Below are 27377 nucleotides of genomic sequence, written 5' to 3'. Positions count from 1 at the left end.
CAGAAACATTGTGAAATCTATCTGTTTTAGCAGTCCCGCAGTTGCATTTTCATAGTGCAAGTGCAGCAGTTGATATTGATACACAAATAGAGAGATTTGCTGCTTTATTAAAAAACTGTTGGAAAGTGTGCACTGCTCACTTATTCCTGTATCATACCTCCTTTGTGTGGAAGGTACAAGAATGTAAATTATAATAGTAGATATAAGCGTATATATATTTTTTAGTATTCAATCGTTTTTTATTGATTTTAAACAACATATTGCAGTAGTACAACATAAAATAGAAAATGTAGAAAACATAGGCAAGATAAAAGGGGTTGGCCTGCGAAAAGGCACTCCATACCCGGACAATACATAACAAAATATGACTCCAAACAGTATTAGCAACCAGGCAGTCAGTGATAAAAATAAACAGCAAAATACATGAAATCGCAACAGCTGTAGTCCCCTCCACAGGAGATACATCAAGAGTCCAGAAGACTCACCAAACTCCAATAAGATATGAGCCAGCAGAGGGCTCCCCCCCCAGACACCCCCAATGGGCACATACTGTGTCCACGAAAGGGTGAAGCCCCCCCCAGCCTCCCTCCCCAGAAGGGGAAACCAACCGGCTCCCACCAACGGTCAAATAGTAGAAAGCATCCTTGGCCCATAGCAGAAAACCCAAACCAGAGTTCCGGAGCCTGAGTCAAGAATGCCCTTCCAGCAGCCAGACCCCCAAGAAAGTAAAGAAACGGAAAAGCAGAAGATCAAAAGGAATAGGAAGAGAAGAACAGCCCACATCTCAATGGGTAGAAAGAGAAATAACCATGCAGGAAATCAGGAAAACAGAAGAGAGAAGGAAAGAGCCAGAAAGAAAAGAGACCAAGAGAAGAATAGACAGAAGACAAAGGCAAATAGCCACCCGTCCCATGTCCCCCCGCACCGGACTCCAATCCACCCAGTCGCAACTACGGAGCCTGTAAGTACTCCACCCAGGGGCTCCACACTCGGTCAAATCTAGGCTGCCTGTCCATACGGATGCTGGCCAACTTTTCGTTAAGCATAATCCACGACATTTTGGTTTTGACATGTACTATATTCAGCACAGGTGTTTTCCAAGCCCGTGCCACAGTAATTTTCGCTGCCAGGAGAATAAAGAATATCAGAGAACGGGTATTTCTAGGGATCTCAACCGGCAAGTCCGAGAACAACACCGTCTTGGCGTCTCTGTCGATCCTCTGGCCCGTCGCCGAGTGGATCAAGTTAATCACCCGGATCCAAAACCGCCGGACCTTCGGACAACTCCACCACACATGGTACATATCCCCGTGCTGTCCACACTGTCGAAAACACAGGGGGGAGGCACCTAGAAATAATTTGGCCAACCTCGTTGGCACCAAGTACCACCGAGATAGCACTTTATAGTTTGCCTCCAACAGAGTAGTGTTGAGTATCCCCCTGTGCACCATAGTCGACCATCGGTCCCAGTCCTCCTCGTCAATAGTTTCCCCCAGGTCAGTGTCCCAAGCTAGCTGATAGGAAGGCCTAGCTGTCGTATCGGCAAATAACCGGTACAGTCCCGAGATTCCTCCCCCCGTCCCAGGTCGCCCCATACACCTGTTCTCGTACAGAGTTCTAGTCGTAATGTCGTTATGGTCGTCCTTAAGGGTGCGAAGAAAATGGGTAATCTGGAGGAGGAGATAGGATTCCCCAGGGGGCATCTTCAGTGGTATATATATTTTTTAAAATGTAAATTTAAACTCTATCCTTACCAATGAGCCATGCATAGCTGTACAGCTGTACAGGCTTCCATTCCTACTGCCTACTATGATTTCACTAAACACTGTAAGTGTCTTACAGTGTTCTTTTGAAATGAAATGGAGCCCGCCTCATTTCCTCACTGGAGGACATCCAGCGTGACTTGGCTGCATTGCATAGAGAAGACAAGGCTGATGATGTTATTACTGGGACTAAAACACAGTTTGTAACGAAAGCAAAAAGGTTTTATTCAATCATTTCATTAGCATGGTGATTAGGGAAAAGGAGAAAACAGGGAAGACAAAATAGTAGCAGATTAAACTTCCTCTCTAATATCATCATTACTATATATTGTAATGTTATGATTACTTACACAAAAAAACTAAATCCATTTCCTTTTTCAGGTGATTTTTTTTTTTACTGCATAAATATATTATTTATTACCATTTTCTTCCAGCTGGTGGAATTCAAAGCTCTTTTTCACATGTTTTTCAGTTTCTCAATTCCTCTGACTAAAAAAAAATCCTGTTCTTGAAAGAGCTAAAACTAAAGCCTACTACACACTATAATTTTTTTGTTCAACCCAGCAGGCAAAACTAAAAAAAAAAAAAAAAGAAGAGCACAGAAAGAACTATTCAATGTTTGTACAGTGATCACCCCCTGAGCTATTGTGTTCTGGCAGGGAGACTGATCCCCACCCCCGCCCAAATTGCTGGCTACTGTTAGGCTGGCTACTGTACAAAGGGGCCAAATGTTGGCCAGGTTCCAACCAATGCAACCCAATATTCGACCTGTGTGTATGGCCCTTAAAGCTGAAAATTGTATACATTAGAAACTGAATCTAAACAGTGACTCATTCCCTTCACCTCCTCCCTCCTAATGTTGGTGTAAGTTTTTTTTTTAGAGAGAAAGTGCCTGAAATCAGAGTTGTGAACTCTCTTTAGAAAACCCATAGTGCTCTTGGTATCCTTCCTCATGTATAAAATAGATGTCCATATTTTTGTCAATGACATTGTCCAAATATGGTCATGTGGCCATATTAGATCAATGATGTAACCAGCATCCCCACCTCTTTGTTGGGTGCAGCTGTGAACCAAGAACTCCACAGCTTTAGCTGATAGGGCCAGCGGCTAGCTATCATTCGACAGTTTCCCAGGGGTTTAGGCTGAACCATAACTTATCCCTTTATAACATATTCCCAAACTACTTACAATTTAGACACACTACGAATGCCATTTGGTGCATACTACAGGTAGCCTATTAGCATGCTCTTCCCAGATGTTTAGGTAAATGTGGTTAGTCACATTAAAATTGAGTTTTTAGACCTCTAGAACTAAAAAAACTTGCTTGGACAGTCTGTAAAAAGCCTTCAACATTACAGAAAAAGTCCAGCTAAATGGGACTTACTAACCACTAGTAATTCTACCATAATCTGGATGACTAAGAGCCATCACAGACATACTGTATGTTATCAGTCAATAAACTAGCAGATGAGCTTTAAGAAACAAGCATAGGGTGTGTTTTAATGTTATTCTTGATTATTGATATTGTGTTGATTTGATAATGATCTTTTTTTTCCCCTAGGAATTGGTTATGCTATCTGTATAATAGCACTTTATGTAGCATCTTATTACAACACCATTATGGCCTGGGCTCTCTACTACCTCATATTCTCATTCCGATCTGAGCTGCCTTGGACCAGCTGCCACAATGAGTGGAACACAGAAAACTGCACCAATTATTTCCTCAACAGCAGTGTAACGTGGATCAACAGCTCTATCTCACCAGCAGAGGAGTTTTACACGTAAGTGCATGTAAGTGTGGTGGAGGGTAACACACTCCTAGGCTAGACGAGTTTCATGATACTCCTGTGTAGACATAAGACATAAGCAAGCATTTCAATCAGAAGTAACAAGATATGATTGATGTGGGGGCCCTGAAGCAGTAATAATATAATAAGATCAAGGCTTTTTATTTTTGCTGTGTTATGATGATCAGTAGAATAAGTGGAGCAAACATAGCTTTTGCTTTCTGTACAACTGGGAACCTAGACTGCATCACTGACTGTAAATCGAGAGGCATTCAAGATTCAATGTTTGATATGAATATTGCTTTCAAACAGCAAAACTCAATAAATATTATAAGAGCATAAATATTTTAGATGAATAATTTGATATACTTTTTGTTCCTTTTTTATGTTCTGTTGGTAACACATTAAAAAAAAGGGAAGTTAAATAAGGTGGCCTTTCTTCATGAATGCAACTTACTGTTCTGTTATTTTACCATATGAAGTTTTGAACACCTTCCCATATGTCCATTATTTCAATTATACTACTGCATCACAACATACATTTTTGACCATAACAATTATTATGACACAAATTATTTTTATAATTAGCTGTAGGATAATTGAACATGGCGTCATCTATTTTCTTGTTGTTTAAAAACCTTAAATTATAAAGGTGGGACAAAGTCAAAATGGGAACATGGCAAATATTTCCTGTTAAAGCGGAATTCCACCCTCAAAATGAACTTTTCCCCATCCGCTTGCTCTAAATTACCTGAAAAAGAATTGGATAATTAATTTTTTTTTTTTATTTACTTACCTTGTTTTTAAAGAAAATATACTTACTTTACTTCCTCTTCCTCCCTCTGCGGCCGCGGCCCGCGCCGTCACTTCCTGCTTGCATTGACTCCTGGAAGATGAGCGTCAATTCATTAGCTGCAAATACTCCATTCAAGTACAACATTTTAAGTACAGTGAAGAGATATTGCAGGAGACTGAAGAGATTGAAGAGATACTGCAAGAGATTGGCTTGGAGTTTGCAACTGACTCATCTGTGTTTTTTGCTGACCATTGCTTGAGAAGAGGAAAGGAATTTGGTCAGGTGTTTGCTATTGTGCGTTTGCTAATGAGACTAGCTCATTAAGGTGTTACATTTGTTGCTGGGGAGGAGCTTGTGAAGGAGTGTGTGTATATATAGAGACAGACTCATTAGCTGGCCTAATTCATTAGCTGCAAGTACTCCATTCAAGTACATTTTAAGTACAGTGAAGAGATATTGCAGGAGATAGTCAGAAGGTAGGCTGGAAGGTGGAAAAAAAATAGAAACAAAAAGGTAAGATTTGTTTTACTTAAATTTACAAATTTTTTTAAATTATTTTTTTGTTTATTTTTCTCCTCTTTAAAATGGCAGACTTGGTTCAGTGCAGGAATTGTTGTGCATTTATTTCATGTTCCACTCTTTGGAGATTCGGATGCTGTCAGATCTGTAGACAATTCTCCTTACTGCAGCAGGAAATTGCATTTTTGAAATCAGAGATATTTAAATTATCTGTTAAACAAACTCCAGCTGGGACTGCTGCAATGCCACTGCCACAGAGGACCCCCAGAAATGGCAGATGGGTTACTGTAGGTTCTGGAAGACTTAGAGTGGTGGATAGAAGACATGTCCCACAGTCGGTGGTTCTCCATAATTCATTTGCAGCACTCTCAGAATGTAAGGACAACATGGATATGGACTCAAGCACAGAGGGTGAGAAACCATCGACTCCTATGTCTAATGTATGCAAGACTGCAGCCAAGGACAAAAAAGATAAAGTGAAGTCTCAAAGGAAGCAGTTGTTGCTGGGTGATTCAATCAGAAGTGTGGAGCTTAAAGAAAATGGTTTTGTGAGATGTCTCCCTGGTGCTACTGCTAGACGAGATAGAAGACGTATTATTAATATTGTTAAGCAAGCAAAGCAGGAAGGGGACGTGGATGTTCTTGTCCATCTAGGGACAAATGACCTGGCTTGCAATGAAGTGTCAGAGGTGAAAAAATCTTTTATCACACTTGGTAATGACGTACAGGATTTTGCATCCACCATTTCATTTTCTGAAGTTCTGCCTGTGCATAATGTTCAGAATGATAGGCAGAGGCGCATAAAGGAGTTCAACATATGGCTTAGTAAATGGTGTCAAGAGCAAGGATTTGGCTTTGTTTCTCATGATAGCTCTACTTGGAATAGAAAGGAACTGTACAAAAAAGATGGTTTGCATCTTTCTCTCAAAGGAACAAATGTACTTAGTGAACAACTCCAAGAATTTGCGAAAGAGTATTTAAACTAGGAGGGGGGGGGGCAAAAGAGTGAAAATACAAGAGTCCAATTGCCCCCCGAAACAATGCCAGAACAGGTCAGAGGCGCAGAGGTTAAGAAATGATAAGCTCAGAGTCCTGTCTACAAATGCTCGCAGTTTAGGTAAAAAAATCAATGAACTTGGGTCAATAATGGCATCTGAGAATGTAGATTTAGTGGCTGTTACGGAGACATGGTTTAATGAAAGAAATGACTGGGACATAACCATACCAGGGTACTCTTTATACAGAAGAGACAGAGAAGGCAAGAAAGGAGGAGGAGTGGCCCTGTATGTGAAAGATAGCATTAAATCTTACCTAATACAAGTTGGTGAGGCCAACATAGAGTCAGTTTGGGTTAAGTTTGCTAATCATGCAGTAACTCGTGTAGGTGTGATATATAGACCACCTGGTCAAGTTAAAGAACTAGATGATCTACTAGTTGAAGAAATAGCTAAAATGACAATGAAAGGAGAAGTTATCATTATGGGAGATTTCAATCTTCCAGATATAAACTGGAAAACCAAAATAGCAAGTTCTACCAGGAGTACAGATATTCTAAATTCCCTACTGGGGTTGTCTCTGCAACAAGTGGTTGAGGAGCCAACCCGGAGGGAGGCCATTTTGGATTTGGTATTCACAAATGGGGATTCGGTATATGATGTCATTGTAGGCGAAACCTTGGGATCTAGTGATCACCAGTCAGTGTGGTTTAATATAAGAACTGTGAAAGAGTCACACCACACAAAAACAAAAGTTTTAGATTTTAGAAAAACAGACTTTTCAAAAATGAAATTAGTCATAAATGAGTCCTTATCAGACTGGAACGGATTACATGGAGTCCAGGAGAAATGGGACTACTTAAAAGGTGCATTATTGAAGGCAACAGAAAATTGCATTAGACTTGTCAGTAAAAGCAAAAAAAGGAAGAGACCACTGTGGTACTCAGCAGAAGTGGCCCAAATCATTAAAAATAAAAAGCTAGCATTTTGTAATTATAAAAAAACCCAGAGCAATGAAGATAAGGAAATCTACAAGATTAGGCAGAAAGAGGCCAAGCAAGTTATAAGAACTTCTAAAGCGCAGGCAGAAGAAAAACTAGCTCAGTCTATGAAAAAGGGGGATAAGACATTCTTCAGATATATGAATGAAAAAAGGAAATTAAAACAAGGAATAACTAAATTAAAAACAAAGGACGGAAGGTATGTAGAAGAGAATAAAGGGCTAGCCGACTGCCTTAATGAATACTTCTGTTCAGTTTTTACAGAAGAAAAAGAAGGAGAAGGCCCTCCACTTGAAAGGATGACTAATGAATCGTTTGATGCATGTGTCTTTACAGAGGAAGACGTTCTAAGATTGCTGTCTAAAGTGAAGACAAATAAGTCACAGGGTCCTGATGAGATACACCCAAAATTATTAAAAGAGCTTAGTGGTGAGCTGGCAAAACTATTAACAGATTTATTTAACCAATCATTAGTAACAGGAGTCGTCCCGGAAGATTGGAAATTGGCAAATGTCGTGCCCATTCACACGAAAGGTAGTAGGGAGGAATCGAGCAACTATAGACCAGTGAGTCTGACATCAATAGTAGGCAAATTAATGGAAACCCTATTAAAGGATAGGATTGTGGAACATATTAAATCCCATGGATTGCAAGATGAAAAACAACATGGGTTTACTTCAGGGAGATCATGTCAAACAAATCTTATAGATTTTTTTTGACTGGGTGACTAAAATAATAGACGGTGGAGGTGCAGTAGACATTGCATATCTAGATTTTAGTAAGGCTTTTGACACTGTCCCACATAGAAGACTTATCAATAAACTGCAGTCATTGAGCATGGACTCCCATATTGTTAAGTGGATTAGGCAGTGGCTGAGTGACAGACAACAGAGGGTTGTAGTCAATGGAGAACATTCAGAACAAGGTCATGTTACCAGTGGGGTACCTCAGGGATCTGTACTGGGACCAATTTTGTTTAATATCTTCATAAGTGATATTGCAAAAGGCCTTGATGGTAAGGTTTGTCTTTTTGCTGATGACACAAAGATATGTAACAGGGTTGATGTTCCTGGAGGGAAACGCCAAATGGAAAAGGATTTAGGAAAACTAGAAGAATGGTCAGAACTCTGGCAACTGAAATTTAATGTGGATAAGTGCAAGATAATGCACCTGGGGCGTAAAAATCCAAGGGCAGAATATAGAATATTTGACACAGTCCTGACCTCAGTATCTGAGGAAAGGGATTTAGGAGTAATTATTTCAGAAGACTTAAAGGTGGGAAGTCAATGTAATAGAGCAGCACGAAATGCCAGCAGAATGCTTGGATGTATAGGGAGAGGTATAAGCAGTAGTAAGAGAGAAGTGCTTATGCAGCTGTACAGAACACTGGTGAGACCTCACTTGGAGTATTGTGCGCAGTACTGGAGGCCATATCTCCAGAAGGATATAGATACTCTAGAGAGAGTTCAGAGAAGAGCTACTAAACTAGTACATGGATTGCAGGAAAAAACTTACCAGGAAAGGTTAAAGGACCTTAACATGTATAGCTTGGAAGAAAGAAGAGACAGAGGGGATATGATAGAAACTTTTAAATACATAAAGGGAATCAACTCGGTAAAGGAGGAGAGCATATTTAAAAGAAGAAAAACTACCACAAGAGGACACCGTTTTAAATTAGAGGCGCAAAGGTTTAAAAGTAATATGAGGAAGTATTACTTTACTGAGAGAGTAGTGGATGCATGGAATAACCTTCCTGCAGAAGTGGTAGCTGCAAATACAGTGAAGGAGTTTAAGCATGCATGGGATAGGCATAAGGCTATCCTTCATATAAAATAGGGCCAGGGACTATTCATAGGATTCAGATATATTGGGCAGACTAGATGGGCCAAATGGTTCTTATCTGCCGACACATTCTATGTTTCTATGTCAACGATCCCAGGAGTCAATGCACCTGCACCGGCCCTGCTCGTCACTTCCGGTGCTGAACAGCTTCTGGGCATGCCCAAAAGCTGTCCATGGATGACGCGCCTGCACCAGAAGTGACGAGCAGGGTCAGTGCAGGGCATTCTGGGAATCCGACGTCACCAAAGAGGACACCGAAGAGGACGCTCTGGCTTCAGCTGCCCACACCTGAGATGGCAGTGCTGGACAAGACATTTTCAAGGTAAGTATTTCTTCTAAAAGGTAAGTGAAACCCGGGACAGTTCAGAGGCTATCGTTGCTGAAATGCATTAGCCCTGACTGTCCCGGGGATATTTTTATCTAAAATATTACTGTTCATTGCAGTTATAATTTTCTTTAAAAAAAAAAAAAAAAAACAGTATGAAACATAAGACTTTATTAACATAAGACATATATTTTAGTTTAAATGTATTTGTGCTCATATTTATTATTATTTTTTTTTACCTAAACGGTACAAAATCCCTATAATGAAACATAGCTGGCAAGATCCATTTACCATCACTTCCAGGATGGTATGCTTTTTCTCATGTTGAAAGTTAAGACTAGCCTTTTTTTATATCAATGCATATTTTACATCTTGAATATATATTTTTTTAACTTTATTTTTTTCTCATATTTATCATATGCAGCCAACAAGTGGCACTGTAGAGTATTCTTGCTGCAAGAGTTTTGCAAGTCTATGCTGTAAAGAGTGTATAAATGAATCCCCAGGAATTCAGCTGTGTTCAGAACCTATCCCCACCCCATCTATCATTTATAGGGCTCTGTATGGAGCATCAGTTATAGAGAGGAAGTCCAAAGGTAAATATGGTAGTTACCTCTGGGTTGTTTAGAATGTTTTTTCAACCAAAATGGCATGTTTCATTGAAGAATACTGTATCAAATATTTATTTCTACGATGAAGAGGTTATATCGGTAATGAAATGTCAGATTATATGTACAGTTCAAACATGTTTCTAATAAAATTGTCTGAAACAAATTATTTTTCCCAAACCAATTTTTTTATCCTAAAAGGATTTCTGTAAAATGTCATGTCAAGTCAGCTTAGGCAACTGGATGTAGCCCTTCCAACCCAGTTTAAACAGTCAGTTAGTCCTTTCCTAGGAGCCCCACACAGATAAAGGACTAACAGTAGATGTTACTTTACTACATAATTTTTGCAGTTGGGTACAGGATTAATGCTAAACATTGCTTTCTATTTGTGAAGGAGGTAGATTGAAGCCCTTTAATGCCTTAAAACAGCAGTATACCCTTCCTTACTCCTATCTATTCCAGTATTTACAGCTTCCTCATGCATATCAAACACAATTGGCGCATCCCTATTGTCCCTTACCTCCCTGGGATTGAAAACTTTTCTTAGGGATGATGTCCTGAACAAACCTCCCTCCACTATTTTTAGCTTCTGTGGCTCTGTTATCCTTTCTAAGGCCTTCTATCCATGAGGGACTTGATAGTCTTCACTACAGATGGTGAGCTGAGGTCCCAGACATGGACAGGGAGTACCTGGAAGACTTTTAGGATTTTCATATGTCCCACCTGGTCTCCGCTAGAGACAGTTTAATTCAGCTTAAAATACTAAGATATACCTCACCCCAGCTGTTACATAAGATTTACCCTGCAGTCCCCTCAAGATGTTGGAGATGCGTGACAGACCTAGCGGACTTTGCCCTTATTTTTTGGCACTGTCCCTTGATTCAATCTTTTTGGGCTGAACACAATTTTATTTTTATGTTGACAACTATCCCAGTTCCTATGAGCATAGATATTTATATCTTGGGTTTAGTTCAACCACTAGCTACTATGAGGGCCTTAAGAGTCCGGTTGGGACTTTCCTTTTTTATGACAGGAGAGCCATTGTCTTAAAATAGAAATCTCCAGTGGCTCCTACACTTGGCTATTGGTCAACTCGACTATTCCCCTCTACAATTTACAGACACAGGAACATGCTTTTTACAGCTAAATAAGTACGGAGGGCTGAACGCCAAAAATGACCCTGTGGCATTACATGGCCAGCTTAAAGAAAAAGAGAGGATTCAGAAGTTACCACTGGCTACAACTTTAGCCCTAGCTTAGGCACTCCCTTCCACCCATTTATGTCAATCTGAGGAGGAGTGGGGAGAGGAGGAAAGGAGGAGGACAATTCTCTGCTTTCCACAGCTGATTCCCTTTTGGCTGCTCTCTACATGCTCCATATCCACCGAGGTCTGGTAAGCAGCCTCTGTTGGACACTTTTTGGTGGTGTGTGCCATTTACTCACAAGATCATTGGTGATGGGATAACATCTCTCTGCATGGACTTTAGGCATTCATATGTCTTAATTTTAGCGCTGCATTTGGATATATTATATCCAAATTATATTATAATTTTAGAAATTTACATATGCTTCTAGGATTTGCCCTAAGAAATTTTACAAGGTCTGGGATATATGGCCGGACTCCCCTTCCACAAATTCTGCTTCGGAACACACCTCCAGACTTGGCCATGAACAGCTTAAGCAGTGGGTGGTACTTTCTACAGAGGGTTTCTAGTGAGGTTTCCGTTATAATTACTCATCATTTAGGCTATTGTGTTGGATGTCATTGAATTCATTTTTTGGCTACTTGTGCACTTTCTTTTCTGCACACGGCAGTAAAGAGTTGTTCTGTTGTTTGCTTTGTATGCTCTTTTGTAACTTAGCAAGCCAAGGTATGCCCAATTGGCTCTGTTTTGTATTTGTTTCTGCATGATAAAATCCAATAAAAAAAATAATAATTTGGGGAAAAAAAAGGATCGCATTATGCAGGGCACTCACATACAACTATATGTCTCTGCAATCAAGGGTAGGGCTTTTCCATGGAAAAGAAGATCCAGCCTCAAGGCCTCAGATGGCCATAATATAAGGGGAAATCCCAAAATACCCCCTTACATTTTATTCTCAAATGCTAAAATGTTAGAAATCCGCAGGCTGAGGGTTTCGTGTTCTTAAAAAAACTAATATTTATTTGCTCACAAATGCTTAATATGAACTCATTTCAAATTATGGCCCGTTTTATTTATAGTTGATAAACATGTTCTCCAGAATTTAGATATTTTAGACAAACAAACAATAAAGATAATACAATAGTTAAAAAAAACTTAGCTGCATAAATCTTCTAACCATCATTAAAGTATAATCAAAACCTTTTTTTGTTTGGTTTGGACAAAGTATAGAGGGATTAGAACACTTTTCTGTGTTTTTTTATAATCTATATGTCCTATTTACAGTTAGCACTAAGAGTGAAAGCGAAAGAAAATCTCTCATTTTGGGTTGTTACCAGAACAGAAATAGAGAGAAGCCTTTCAATGGGGACATTGGTTCTAAGGACAACACTAACTCTTTTGCTATCGGACAGGAAGGGAAGGGAAATCTTCCTAAATGTGACTAAGATGACAAAAAAAAAAAAACCCAACAGGATTTATAACCCTCCTTTTCTCTATCCAAAATGAAAAAAAAATGCCCTTAGTTCTACTTTAATTAATGTATGCAGGTGCATACTTACTCCAACCCATGGAAACACTAACATTGTAACATATGGAGAAATTACTAAACTGACTGCTGTGTCAACCTGGAAGTTGCAAGCACAAACTTGCAAAAATTTTACTCACTGGGGGTAACTGTCATTTCTTATATTTAAGTGTTCCTTCTTCTTTATTTATTTATTAATTACAGGTACTTATATAACACTGTCAAGTTACTTTTTTTTTGTTATTAAAGCTGTAGTAAAATTTGTAAAAAAACAAAAACAGAAAAATGTCCCCGCCCCCCCCCCCCCCCCATGCAGATTGGCACCTAATAACAGAGTCACTTTTCATAATGTACCCTCCAAGGTGTCACTGATCCACAATTTAGTGCTTGCAACTTCCAGGTTCCGTTCTTCCTTCCAGGTTCTATCTCATTGTCTGCTAGAATGGCTTGGCCTCAATGACATCACTCCCGCGCATGTGCACGGGAGTCACATCAGCACGGCACAGATTAGGTGTCCTTGAAGCTGAGTTCCAGAAAATCGGCTCCTTTGCAAAAAATGAAGGCGCACTATGAGTTAAGTCCAAGGAGGTGCATGACAACTCCTGAGCTTATCTCTGTTATTTGCTGACAGTTTTATTGCACTCCTGGAATATCTGGGAGCCCAAAGCTAATGCTTCAGGTCTAAACATCTTCAGCATTAGAATCAGTGCAGCAGCTATGCCCGCACCTCCCCTCCTGCCCAATTACAGAAGCCTTTGTATCATAGCCTTTGTATTATGTGAACTCATTTACACAATGCAAAGGTTTCTCTAAATGGGCAGCAGAAGGCAGGGGTGGGCATATCTGCTCTGTGTGCCTCTCTCATCTCTCTCCCAGCACTGAGTGTCAGTGTATGCTCCAGCAGAGCCATAAACCTGTGAATTATAAATAATTGAAATAGGTTCAGGAGACGCCATGCACCCTCTAGACTTAACCCATAGTGTACCTGGACTTTTTTATTTTCTGGAATTCAGATTTAATGCTTGCTAAGCTGTATGTGTGGCTCAGAGTAAATTACAGCTGATAGGCAGGGGAAGAATTTATGACAGAAGAGACTAATAGGATCACTTCTGTCATAAAAGGCCCTACCTGTCAGCAATTCAAAAAATTGGGCTTACAACCACTTTAACTGCTGAACTCTTAGGGTGCCACCACTGAAATCTTTGCACTGGACCTTGTGTTTTTAAGAAGTTCTGGCTTTTATTATGTATGATTATGGTTTTCTTCCTTAGCAAATGGTTACGGGTGAATGGCTTTAGGTATTTATGGTTTCTTTCTGTTTTTCAGCCGACTGGTGCTTCAGATACACAAATCAAAAGGTCTACAGGAGCTCGGAGGGATCAGTTGGCAGCTCTCGCTCTGTCTTCTTCTTATCTTCACTGTAGTATACTTTAGCATATGGAAGGGAGTCAAGACATCTGGAAAGGTTCGTTTAACAATCTTGGATCCTACTTATGAACATATACATTTTTTTCTACTACTGGTGGAATTTTGGCGATAACAATATTTCCTCATTGCCCTTACAGACTCTCTTTCTATTGAATACATACAAATCACTGGCAAGTCTTCAGTTTCCCCTCAATTTTTTTCTCATTAGATAATTCTTGATAAGTTATTGCCTGGGATCTCTACATTTGCACAATGTCATCATGTATGAAGCTTAAAATAGTTTGTAGAACATTTTTTTGCATTCGTCCTCCTTTTGAAGAGAAATCCGCAGAGGACAGTCAGGTTTTGGTAACTTTACCCTTCTGGCCATGCAGCAAAAATTTGCAAGGGGATGTTAGCTCAAGACATTTATTTTTGTCTGTACCTTGCTGTTAATTACTGAGAATGGCCATGCCCAGCTTTTAATCAGACATTACATTGAAACATGAATCTGGACACTGACAGTCATGCTCTCATGTCAAACTAGAGAACTCCTCCTTACAAAAATGCCAACTCCATCCAACAGAAATAAATTATTTTGTTTGTTAGTTTTGATTAGACATTTAGTGGACTGAATCAATCTTCAGCTCCCCATATTTCTCAGAGACTCCAGTGGTAACGCTAAATGTGTATTTCTTTCTCCCCAAAAAAAAACAAAGGCCACGACGTCTTTCTCTTATGTCCAATTCAAGTAACTGTCACAGACAGGTACATGAATCTGTCCATGTCTGAACTGAGAAAAGAGTTTTCACACGGGACACTCCTTCCTCAGTGCACTCACTCTCGCCCTTCCCAACCACTCTGCCTGTGGACAGGTACATGGTTGAGGAGTTTTATACTAGGGGTGGGCGAAGACTAATGGTGAACTGAGCGGCTAGTCTTTACTTTTGATTGCCAGCACACCACAATAGGCAGATTCATAACCACTATTCAGTCCAATAGTGGCTTTTTGAATTTTCCCGCTGCTATGTGCTATCATTAAAACATGAAGCCTGTTCCTCATCAGGCCCCGCCCACTCATTGATGAGTCATTTCCCAAATACGGTCATTGCCCATATTTAGGTAATGGCGTCAGCTGTATCCCCAGCCTTTTTTTTTACATAGAGATAAATAAAAGGAAGTGCAGCCATGTACGGGAAACTGTCACATATGACAGCTTCCTAGCACATACAGGGCCCGCTCTGACTACTGGTATACCTCTGTACACCAGCTGAGAGTTGATCTTAAATACCACCAGTTTCCTTAACTGAGAACTGGTAGTAATTATTTAGGAATTTGAGAACTGGTGGTAATTATTTAGGAATTTGAGAACTGGTGGTAATTATTTAAGAATTTGTCATGGCCATATTGACGGTTTCTTAAAGTGCTGGTAGTTAGGACTACCTGAATTTGCTGCTGTAAGGTTACCGACACTCGTACAAATTCTTGTCTCAATTAGGTGCAGGTAATTCTTAAGGGAACTACCACCAGAAATCTGTTGTTAAGGCTATATTGAATTCTCCTGACACGTGGTGTCAGCCCTGCCTACTTAATTTCTGTTATTTTACAAAGACTACAGCTATTTCCCCATCCCCTAAATCCTCTTCCTAAACTCTATAACCCTCCCTGTGCACCGGAAGTCCGTAGCTCTTAAGATTTCTGGCAGAATTAATGCCAATTTTTGGCACTTATTGGTCAGATATTACAAAACGCATTCATGGGTATATTTAGCAGACAATAAGTGAGCAATTAGGAGAAGTTCACTGTTCATTTTCATTTAAATATCTTTCTTTTTTTTTTGAAGTTCAAGCTGACCCAGCACATGCCAACCCTATCTCTTATTTTGAAGTAGGAATGTTGGCTACACTAAGGCCTAAATGTTGGCTACAATTCATAGCAAAGGGAAGGAATCATATCATTTATGTATGAATGTATATGCCTTCCTTGTAGGTTGTCTGGGTTACTGCAACATTTCCATACATTGTACTTACGCTGCTTCTTATACGAGGGGCCACGCTGCCAGGTGCCTGGAGGGGAGTTATCTTCTACCTGAAGCCAGACTGGAAGAAGCTGCTTACTACTGAGGTAAGACTACTATATACATCATTTTAAATTGCAGTCCTAGAATATAATCTAGTGCATTGAAGCATTTGACCACAATGGGGACAATTCAGGAGAAGTGGTCTGTGGGGGCATGTCATTGAAACCTGGCCTTGAGTGAGTATTGCCACACAGCTGCCTCTTGGGAATGTTTTGACTATTGCTTTCAGAAGACTGAGCACACTGCATGTTTCAGACAGGCACTGCTTCGTCTGACACTGATAGACAGCACGGTCTGTAAGGAAATTATTACAAATGGGGACAGCTGCACCGTATCATATAAGAACATGACAGCATGTCATTTAAATGTATTCTAATAATCATAGCTCAAGACCACTGTGAGCCCCAAGAGGATTTTTCTAAGGCCCGTTTTATCTTGCATGAACACATTTCATATACCTTTTATGTGTGTATATATACTGTATACTTTTTTCTTTCTTTCTTTTTTTTTTTTTTTACATTGTTGTTTTTAGTACAGCTTGCTGGTGATAATTCAAATATAGCTAACAAGCAAGGAACAGCATAATTAGGGAACTGTACAGGTATGTCTTGGCAAGTCAGCAATAAGCCAATTTGGCCACAGGGGGCAGTATTTCATTGAAATCAGCATCTGATATTAAAGTGTAAAGAAAATAAATATCCCTGTACACATTGATCATTTTAAAGTACAAACTGAATGCATTTTAGTTTTTCTCACCAGTGCTATAATATTTAAACAATTCATGCCCAACAAAATAAGATTGTAATACCCCATAGTAACAAATTAGGTTTACTAGTCAGAGAAGTCAAAGATTAGTGTGGTTTATTGCATTGTGCTAAACTTATTCAATTATTATTATTATTATTATTATTATTATTATTATTATTATTATTATAAAAAAAAGTGTTATGTCTGAATATATTTGCAGTAAAATATATTCTTCACTTAAAATAATGATGTGGCTAAAATCATATAGCTCTATTCTCAGCAATAATACACACAATACTGTAAATTCTGTGTTTTATTTGGGGGAACCTTAAGACCTAGGACACTATATCAGCACTACAGGAGGGTTTGAAATAATACCTATAATAAGCTCTCATAAGATACTTTCATAAGCCCTCATAAGGTATCAATCATGCAGTGGATTGATACCTTATAGTGCCCCCCCCCCCCCCACACTTTTATATGGATTCCAGTAAGATACCTATAGCCTTTAACCTACTCTTTACAGAAATTATAAAGTAAACATTAACAGTGTAATCCTCACTAAAGACCCCTCAACAAGTCTATGCAGGTCACAAGAAAACTCATCTCTTTCATCGTTTCTATAACCAGGCAAATCATAGTTACCGGTAGTTCCCGGATGGGTCCATACTCTAAACTTCCAGGAAATGAAAAACAGATGGAATGGCAGGATGGTTGAAGTAGAACATTAAGTACATTAAAGTATAACTAAAGGGAAACTTTTTTTTTTTTTTGCTTTGGTTGGTGGAGAGGGATTACAACTGTCAGGTTTTTATTGTTGTCAGGGAGATTCACCCTCTCTATTTATTCCATTTACTGTCCTAGTGACTGTTATCTCCAAAAGGGCTAGTAAAAAACAAAACCCAATTTTGGGGGGTTATCCCAAGAATACAAGAGAGGGGAAATGTTTCAATGGGGACACTAGTTCTGGTGACCCTGGGGAAAACCCTCACTTTGGAAGAAATTTCTCCTTCTTCCTGTTTTTGCTTTGGGACAGGAAGTGAAGGAAAATTTCCCCAGTAGAGCAATAAAAATCACAGTATTCTCTATGGTTCCTGAAATCAATGCATCATGGTGCAGTGTGAGTTTTGGCTGTTGGCTTTAAAGTATAACTAAAGGGAAAACTTTTTTTGGGGTTCTGGATAGAGTGGAGAGGGATTAGAACCCCTGTCAGTTTGTATTGCTGTCTGTGCCCCTGTTAAGGGGATTCACTCTATTTGCCCTGTTTACCATTATCATTGAAAGTGAAAGTAAAAGAAAATCCCAAATTTTGGGTTGCCCCCAGAAAAGTAATATAGATTAAATCTTCTAATGGGGACACTAGTTCTGGTTCCTAAGGAATTCCCCTAATTTTCGGGGATTTCCTCTCACTTCCTGTTTGGCTATGTGACAGGAAGTGAAGGGAAATTTCCACAATGAGACACAGATGGCGAAAAAACCCTTGCTTACGCTATCCAAAATGAAAAGAAAAGTATTGACTATAGTTCTACTTTAACTGCATCATATCTAACTTTTTTATGTTTAATACAATCTGATCTGAAAAGCGATATACACGCAGTGTCCTTTGTTTCTCATGTCTGTTTAGGTATGGGTGGATGCAGCTGCACAGATATTCTTCTCGCTGGGCCCAGGATTTGGCGTGTTGCTGGCCTTCGCTAGCTACAATAAATTTCACAACAACTGCTACCAGTTAGTATCATATATACATTTTCATCTGTCTGCCTGAAAACTGTTGTAGTAAGTGGAGAGGCATAACTAGAACCTTTTACACTGATTCCAGGGCCCTTTACTTCCATGGTGGGGCCCTTTGTATGGTCCCCCAGCAGGACCCATTCATGTATTCTGCAGCGGGCCCCCTTCCTGCATAGTTGCCAACCTTTCCAAAAACTTTCAGAGACACCTTTTTTATGGAATGTGTTTTGTCAGCCATTTTAGGCAGAGAATGTATCAACACTTTTGCGCATATATGCCGCCTCTTGGTGGGTGGGCCTTAACACAGAGAGGCTGCATATATGAATACCAAAATGTCAACAAATCTCCCTGCGCGGTCCCGACACAGTTACCAGCAGGCTGTGACTGCTGTGACAGCCAATCATGTGACCAAAATCTCCGCCTCCATCTCCTGGCATCTGAAACCTCTTAAAGGGCCAGGAGGCACCAGCGTTAAGGGGTTAATTGGGGGGGCATTTTAAAATGGGCATGATTCTACAAGAGTCACTTAATGCCATACCCATTTAAACATCTCTACACCCCCTGGAATGCCTCTGTACATCCCTGTACCTCGCAAATAACTCCTGTACCCCTAGCACACCTCCATACCCCCCAACACACTTTTGTACCCCCTTGCACATCGCTGCACCCCCTACACATACCTCTGCTTCTCCCAGCTTCCTCCATACCCCCCCCCCCGTCAGCACACCTGCACCCCCCCCCCCCCCCCACACACACACACACACACAAACCTCTGCACCTCCCAGCATCCTTGGTATTCCCCAGCACACCTTCATATCCCCCAACATCTCTTTGTAACCCCTAGCACACCTAAAACACCCCCCAGCACATCTATATACTCTGCCACACATATCTGCACCCCTCACACCTGTGTACCCACACACACCTCTGCACCTCCTGGCATCCTTTGTATCCCTCCAGCACACCATTGTACACCAAAGCAAGGCTTTGTTAGCACCAACATGCTTCTTTACCCCCCACCACATCTATGTACTCCTCTGGACATTTATGCACCCCCCCCCCACTCCTAACACATCTTTGTACCCACTTGCACATCTCTGCAAATCCAACCCGCCCCCCCAGTACACCTCCAACCCACAGCATATGTTTTTAAACCTCCCCAACACACATAGCAGTCTACTTTAGAAACTCTGGTCACCCCATGGCCACTCACCTCTGCTGCACATATTGATCAGCAGCTTGGTAGTTCCCAGCATCTCCCTCTGCCCTTCCGGTCAGAAGTTCACTATATAGTGGGGGAGGAGGGGCAAACGGCAGCTCTGTGGTGCCCGTGGCATCCCCCTCTGCTCCTCTGGCCAGCAGTTCAGCTATACAGTAGAGAGGAGAGGGGCCCCTGACCCGGGAAAACACAAGCTTCAGTACACAAGTGGGTCGCTTTGCTTGTGTACTAAAGTCTGTGTCTGCCTGGGACAGAGGCCCCTCTCCTCTCCACTGTATAGCTGAACTGCTGGCCAGAGGAGTAGAGGGGGATGCCACGGGCACCCCAGAGCTGCCGATTGCCCCCACTGCATGGTGAACTGCCGGTCGTAGGTGCAGGGGGAGGGTGCCAGGTCTGAAGGCCCCTCCACGGTGGGGGAACGCCTGGGCACGGTCGCATATGCAACCCTTGCAACCCCGGTAGTTCCACCACTGAGTAAGTGAATAAGTCAGATTGGGGGACAGAGATGTAAATGGATCCTTTTACCTTGTAATGTGCTGTGTAATGGATATTACCCTGTATGTGCTGTGTAATGTGTGTCATCCTATAATATAAAAGTATTGGAGATCAATAAATAAAGGATTCTGATCTGCTCAGTGAACATTGTTTTGCCTAATGAGGACATCTACAGGTCTTTAGTAATGATTGAAAGCATGTATTAATTGTATAGCTGGAACCGGGGACCCAGGCGAGTGGGTTTGTTCGTTTTTATGGGGTTTTTTGTGGGGGGGGGGGGGGGATTTAGAGTGTTGTTAGTTATGGTTAATTTGAAATATTTAAATTAAATATTAATAAAGAGAATTACAATAAAAAAAAAAAAAAAGGCGGGTTAAACATAGAGAAAAGTAGGGAGAGACTGGCAAAATAATGCAAACAGCAAAATAAAATAAATAATAAAATGCCACAATTAGGAAGGTTTCTTTCCTATTTTACCTTTGAAAAATGTGATTATACCATAGGGTCTATTTATAAATAATCATTGTATAAATGTCACAGCATTCACACAGCTGTTGCAAATAATCCTGATAATGTGTCTAATATGTTTTTTTCCTACGATTGTCAGCTCTTCTAGGGGCCATAATGCAGTATTTTCCTGACTGAGGTATTTCAGGTAAATACCACATTATGACCACTAGATGGAGCTGACAGTCATAGGAAATAAACATATTAGACACATTATCAGGATTATTCATGACCATAATACCACATTTTTGAAAGAAGATAAAAAAGGAAAGGGATTCTCTTAATTGTGATTTAATTTTTATTTAATGTTGCTGTTTGCATTAGTTTGCCACTCTGACTACTTTTTAGTAGGTTTAACCTGTACTTTGACCTTTTCAAGGTAGCTACGCAAATGCTGTGACACCAATATTTTATTTATAAATAGATCTCAAAATAGTGCGGTAGAAATGTACTGAAGGTAAAATGTCGTTATCCATAGCAACCAGTAATAATATTAATGTATTTGTTATTTGAGCTGTAAAGATGACAATTGTAGATTGATTGGGCAGCAAGATATTTACAACTGGCACACTCTGGCATTTAGAGCAGAATTAAAACCTCCTATCCTTTACAGCCAAGGAAGCGGCCATCTTAGCCTCAGCATGATCTGCAGTAGGAACTAAACCCATCAATGTAACTGTTTCCTCATTTCCCAAAACAGTTACATTCTGTGCAGGGTATGAATAATAACTGTCACAGTTGTAACTGAACTGTCAGACCTTCAAATGACTGGTGTCATAAATGATCACATGGGAAACACCTTAGTGATTAAACAGAGGCTAGAATGGCAGCTTCCTTGGTTGTAAAAGATAAGAGGGTTTAGTTCCACTTAAATCGATGGGTTTAGTTCTGACTACATAAAGTATTCTTTATGGAAAAAAAGCATGGCTGAAAGGAAGGTTGTTCCTTGTAGCAGCAAATCAATGTTCTGTCTTACATTTTACATTCCACATTAGAAATGTGCCAAACTAAATCGAATTGGTAATAACAAGCAACACTTGTATGCTTTATTTTCACCAGCTTTTCCATATAATCCCTATTAGGTTTATTAATCAAACATATATCTTCTGTTCTTCACAGGGATGCACTGGTGACGAGCACCGTAAATTGCATGACCAGTTTTATGTCAGGTTTTGTCATATTCACTGTCTTGGGATATATGGCTGAAATGAGGAACCTAGATGTCTCTGAAGTGGCCAAAGATACAGGTATGCTGGGTTTGGGGCATAGCACTGAGTAATCCACTGGATGGAATATTATGAGAATAATAAATGAAAGTAGAACTATAGGCAAAACTTATTGTTTTCATTTTGGATAGAGCAAGGAAGGGTTATAACCTCTGTCATATTTTTTTTTTTTTTTTGCCATCTCTGTCCCTTTTGAGATTTTTCTTCACTTCCTGTCCCATAGCCAGACAAGACGTGGGAGGAAATCCCTGCAAATTAAGGAAATTTCTTGGGGACCCTTAGATCACCAGAACTAGTGTCCCCATTGGAAGATTTCCCCTTGTTGGAGGCAGTTCTAATATCAGATGTTTCTGAATAGTTGAAACCTGATTACACCTGGCCTGGAATGCCAGCAGTGCAAGGTTACCCAGCAGGATATTCCTGATATTTCACCCCTCTATTACATTTCTGGGGATTTTTTTTTTACTTTCACTTTTAATTATAATGGTAAACAGGACAAATAGGGGTCAATTCACTACAGTTTACTGCATGCGATAAGTGCATCATGTTACTAATTTGCATAAATTATCACATGCTGTAAACACTGTCCAAATTCACAAAAAAAATTATGATTATGCGGCATTTACCAAAAAAAAAAAAGTAAATACTGCATAGAAAGCTCTTAAGTCCAATTCACAAACTGACCAGAGTGTTAAAAAGCATGTGATAATTACCACCAGGGTTTAACTGGCGGTATCACATGTGGTATTTGTCAAAAAACAGCCAGTGGGTCGTGGGACCCCCAGTCTGTTCTTTGACAAATAGCTGGTTGCTAAGCTGGAAAGCCAGTGGCCGCGTCCTTAACAACCGACGACTCATCAGCTGTCAGTGGCTTCTCACTAACAGCTGATTGTAAAAAAAAAACAGACAATTAAAAAGTATGATAAAAAGATGGCGTAGTGTCCCCTCAAAATCCATGCCAGACCCTTATACAAGCATGCAGCCTGGCAAGTCAGGAAGGGAGGAGCAACCGACTCCTCCCTTACTGAACTATACCAGGCCACATGCCCTCAACATAGGGGGGTGGGTGCTTTCAGGGTGGGGGTGCCCCAAAGCACCTTGTCCCAATGTTGATGGGGACAAGGGCCTCTTCCCCACAACCGTGGCCGGTTGTTGTGAGGGTCTGCAGGTAGGAGGCTTATTGGAATCTGGTAGCTCCCTTTAACAAGGGGACCCCCCCATGTGAATGAGTATGGGGTACAATGCCTACCTATGCACAAGAAAAGTGTAAAAAAGTAAGAAAAACCCAGAAACTGTTTTTGACAATTACTTTATTAAAAAATAAAAAAATAGTGTTCCCCGATGTAAATCCATCGTCATTGTCATTCATGATACCCACGCACCGCCAGAAAAAAAAAGAGGCCACTCCCAAGGCCACCAAATGCCTCCTTTGCGGTTGAAAGTTTTTATATAGGTAAGGGCAGGGCCACCTGGTGGCCCCTCCTTACCTATATAAGACCTGTCAAATAGCAAAGGAGGCATTCAGCGGACAGCCGTCCTCGGGAGCGGACCTCTTTTTTTTTTTGTTTGTTTTTCGGTTCCTGGCAGTGTGCGGGCGTCATGATTGACAATAGATTCACATCGGGGACACTATTTATATTTTACCCCATACTCATTTATATGGGGGGGCCCCCTTGTTAAAGGGGACTACCAAATTCCAATAAGCCCCCTGCCCCCCACAACCATCGGCCACAGTTGTGGGGAAGAGGCCCCTCTGCCCCAAAGCACCCACCCCCTATGTTAAGGGCATGTGGCCTGGTATGGTTCAAGGGGGGGGGGCGCTTGCTTGTCTCCCCCTTTCTTTTCCTGACCTGCTGCGCTGCATGCTCGGATAAGGGTCTGGTATGGGTTTTGGGGGGGACCCCACGCTGTTTTTTTCTGACAACTGATGAGTCATTGGTTGTTAAGGACGCATCTGCCATCTTCCCGGCCTGCTGCTTAGCAACCAGCTAGTCCTCTGACCCCCCAGGTTGTTTTTTACAAATCTTGGTCTGCTCCTTAGCAACCAGCTCAATGCGGTAAATTACCACATTAAATAACTGATTTACTGCATGCAAGATTTTACCGCATTTTATTTGCCGTTATTTAACTCTTAGTGATTTGACCCCATAGAGAGGGAGAATCTCTTTAACGGGGACAGACAGCAATAAGAACATAATAGCTGCTTTAATCTCTCTCCGTTCTATCCAAAACTATAAAAAAAAAGTTTTGCCTTTAGTTATACTTTATACATAAATTATGGCCCTTAATAGAGTGGGGTATTTATAGAGCTCAGCAATGAGGGAATCTTAGTAAGTTTGTACAAATCAAGGTTGGGTAAGTTTTGTCTTCTAGTTAAAGAAGTATGTCCAAAACTCTTTTGGCCATACTTTTGTGAGTTACATGAGTTCTGCACTACTGTGACCCACATTCAACCAACAGCGGGCTAAAGTCTTCTGTCTGCTGCCATCACAGAGCCAGTCCAGGCTCTTCAGAGATACTGGCAATAATGTTGGGATCCCCCCGGATTTCTGACCGACAGACGGCTCAGCCTCTCCACCACTCCCTCCACAGCGCAAAAAATCTAGTGGTGATCAAATACCACTAAAAGAAAGCTCTATTTATGGGGGAAAAATGGGTACAGCGATGCATGACCGCACAATTGTCAGTTAAAGTAACAGTGCCGTATTGCAAAAAATGTCCTGGTCATGAAGGGGGTAAATTTTACAGAGGCCAAGTGGATAATCAACTTCTGTTGAAGCTGCTTATCTGTGTACTGTAAGAGTGGCAGGTACACCTGTCAAAGTACAATGTCCTGGCAGGGGGGGTTCCTCCATCTGCTGTGGATGGATCTGTTAGTTTTTTTTTTCCTTGTACAGCCTGCTGGCTGATTGAACAAAGACTAAAGGGCCATACACACTATAAGATTTTCTGAAGACTTTTTCCTTCAGATTTACCTTTTCTATGTAGTGCAAGGGCCTGCCAGATTGCATACAAATTGAAAGTGTTTAGGTTTGACCTCATATTAGATGGTTTTGGTAAATCTAAAGGAAAAAGTCTTCAGAAAATCTTATAGTGTGTATGGCCCATAAGTATGGCCAGCTTTACAATTGATTGCAAATGGAACACCATTTATCAGTAAGTCAGAATTCAATCCCAGAGTTTAAAACAATGCAAGTCCTGGAGAAGGTAATGGTTTTCTGAGCCTTCCCTATCCATAGTATATGTAACTACTATGACGGTAGGACGATAGAACGGCAGATGTGGGGCTGCAGGCTAAAAAGCTGTGCCAGGCCCAAAGCAGTAAAATGGAGCAGCGATATGAGGGGACAGAGACAAGGAGACAGAGCAGCTTCCTCTCTATGTCCACAATATAATCATGTGCCACTTTCTTTCCCGAGTACCGAAATGGGAATGGTGGCTGACAGTAAACAGCAGACTGCAGTCCTTCGGAGGGTCCCAGGCAGGGGATCATGTAATGGCTTACTCTGCACATTTTCTTGTCATGATGGCTGAGCATCACATCAGTCAGTGAACTGCAAACTATTTCTCATATCTTGCCAACGCCAGGAAAAGAAACCTTCAGCGCTGTCGTTAATGAGATAAACAACATCCTCTCATTCAACAGCTAAATTAGTTTCCTGGCCAGGAAGTATATCTAGGAATGCCCCACAGAGTAAAAAATACAAATTGTATTTATATACATAAAATATTTATAAAAAAAACTAATACTGTTCCATTCCTCCAGTTTTTATGGATTTTTAGTATTATTTAAATTAGTAGTGTGGACATTGAATGGTATGAGCATGTGGAAGGAGCATAGGCATGCTAGTACACAGGATGTGTCCTAACACTAATGAATATTTATGTATGGTTCATAAAAGGGCACAAATGACCTGAATTCCTATGCTTATTACTCTTTCCCTTTAGTGCTGGGATCCTAGGTTCGGGTTATGGGCAGGATTCCCCCACTTCCCACGTAATCTGCTTTCAGTGTCTGGAAGTGACCTATTTAGTCCAAGGTTCACTTGATGGGTCCTTAAAGAGGAACTTCAACCTCCTTACCTAAAATGAAATTCCCTCCATCTAGTAAATGTCCCTGTATGACAACAGAAAAAAAAACATACTTACTAGTTCATGGAATTTAGTGTTGTTTGCCTTGCAGTCAAAGCTTACTTTGTTCTTACGTCGCCATTTTAGGACTTCATTCAGTCGAGTAGTTGTCAGATTCTACACATGCTGCAGGTCTCCAAGTATTTCTGACCTGGCCAAGACCTGCAATATGTCCGCGCACACGCAGGAGTAAATAGAAAATTACACTTATGCATAGGCAAGCCACAGGTCTCAGTCAGCTACCCAGAAGAGGCCTACATTATGTTGCCCATGCGGGAAATTATGTGGTACACATGGGTCACTCACTAAAACACCACAGAACACAGACATCACAGGAGGCAGCGGGGGCGGGTGGAAGAGTTTATGCCATCCTGACCTAGGTAAAGAACCAGGTAGTGGTGGGTACCACTGTGTACTATGTACTTGCTTAAAAAAAAAAAATCAAATATTGGTGATTTTCTAAGAGGGAGAGGGGAGGGATCAGTTGAGAGGAAGTTCATCTGATGAGTGAAGGTTCACTTTATTCCCCAGTGTTGCTGCAAAGCTGTCCACTGGATTTACCAACAAATGGGGTAAAGAGCTTAAATAAGGCATGCATAGAGCTGAAGACTACTTGACAGTTTCTCCTGTGGTCTCCCTGCAGCTGAACTTTTCTTCGCTATTGACTTTCCAAGTTTTTTTTCTGTATGGAGGGGGTCATCCTGGTAGAGGAGTAAGGCTTTTCTTCCTTATACCAGAGCTGCCCCACTGATGCCTGGTGGTCTAATGCCAGTTAGAGAAATTTTCAAGAAGCAGCATAAAAAGTGTATGAAGCAAAAATATACTGAATAACAGAAGGAGAAGCTTCACTGCAGATCCTCAAGTACAGCTTCCTCTCCAGCGAGGAGAACAGTGAGCAGCACAGTGGTGACATCACCAAATCTCTTTCTCAGTCTGGTAAGAGTAGCAACAGTGTCGTAGATAATATCACACTTCAGATATATTACTCTGAGCAGGGGCTGGTTGGCAACTTTCGGCCCAAGGGGCAAGTACAAACCAGAGGCCCATCGTGCAGCAACTCATCCCCCCTCCTGCTCACCCCCGTTCCAGGCTGAGGCTCCTCTCTAGGTACTCTCTACTCACTGGGTGAATCTGAGTTCCCGACCTGGTCATTAGAGGGTAGTTGGGGGGGGGGGGAGCTGGGACAGCTCGAACGGGGCTGCCTGTGGGAGGAGAGTCTTCAGTGGGGCAGGGAACCGGCTTCTTTTTACTTCTCATCACCAGTAATTCTTTAGGCATGTCTGCGGCAGAAGTAGTGCAGCCTTTTAACGGGGCATCAGAGCAGCCCGGGGGGCAATTACCCCCTGCCCTCTGGCCCAGTCCTCCCCTGACTCTGAGGCTCTGATACTGGAAGGGCACTGCTATTTTTTAAGAGAGAAGCAGAAGTAGAGATGGATCTCTGGAAATTTCAAAGCCATGGGAAAAAAAAAATGTCCTGTTTCTTTTCAGAAAAATGGAAAATTTCTGCAAAATGAAAGAAAATTCAGT

At 41.0% G+C, this 27377-nt stretch overlaps 1 protein-coding gene and 1 pseudogene across 2 annotated transcripts in view; both read left to right on the top strand.

Annotated features, from left to right (window-relative positions):
• Nucleotides 1–27377, top strand: part of SLC6A4 (solute carrier family 6 member 4) — a 163923-nt gene that overhangs the window by 99645 nt on the left and 36901 nt on the right. Inside the window, exons 4-8 of the mRNA XM_082245100.1 lie at nucleotides 3325–3544; nucleotides 13634–13772; nucleotides 15704–15838; nucleotides 18166–18269; nucleotides 21613–21740. Of these exons, the coding sequence (XP_082101226.1) occupies nucleotides 3325–3544; nucleotides 13634–13772; nucleotides 15704–15838; nucleotides 18166–18269; nucleotides 21613–21740 (726 nt within the window). The remainder of the gene's footprint in view (nucleotides 1–3324; nucleotides 3545–13633; nucleotides 13773–15703; nucleotides 15839–18165; nucleotides 18270–21612; nucleotides 21741–27377) is intronic.
• Nucleotides 3659–12227, top strand: LOC309546628 (annotated as a pseudogene). Its single transcript has 4 exons — nucleotides 3659–3667; nucleotides 5061–5554; nucleotides 9453–9624; nucleotides 12067–12227. The product of its transcript is annotated as an uncharacterized misc_RNA (transcript).

The sequence above is a fragment of the Pelophylax lessonae genome (assembly GCF_965119305.1).
Source record: "Pelophylax lessonae genome assembly, chromosome: 2".
Lineage (NCBI taxonomy): Eukaryota > Metazoa > Chordata > Amphibia > Anura > Ranidae > Pelophylax > Pelophylax lessonae.
This window is presented reverse-complemented; position numbering and strand designations above follow the sequence as displayed.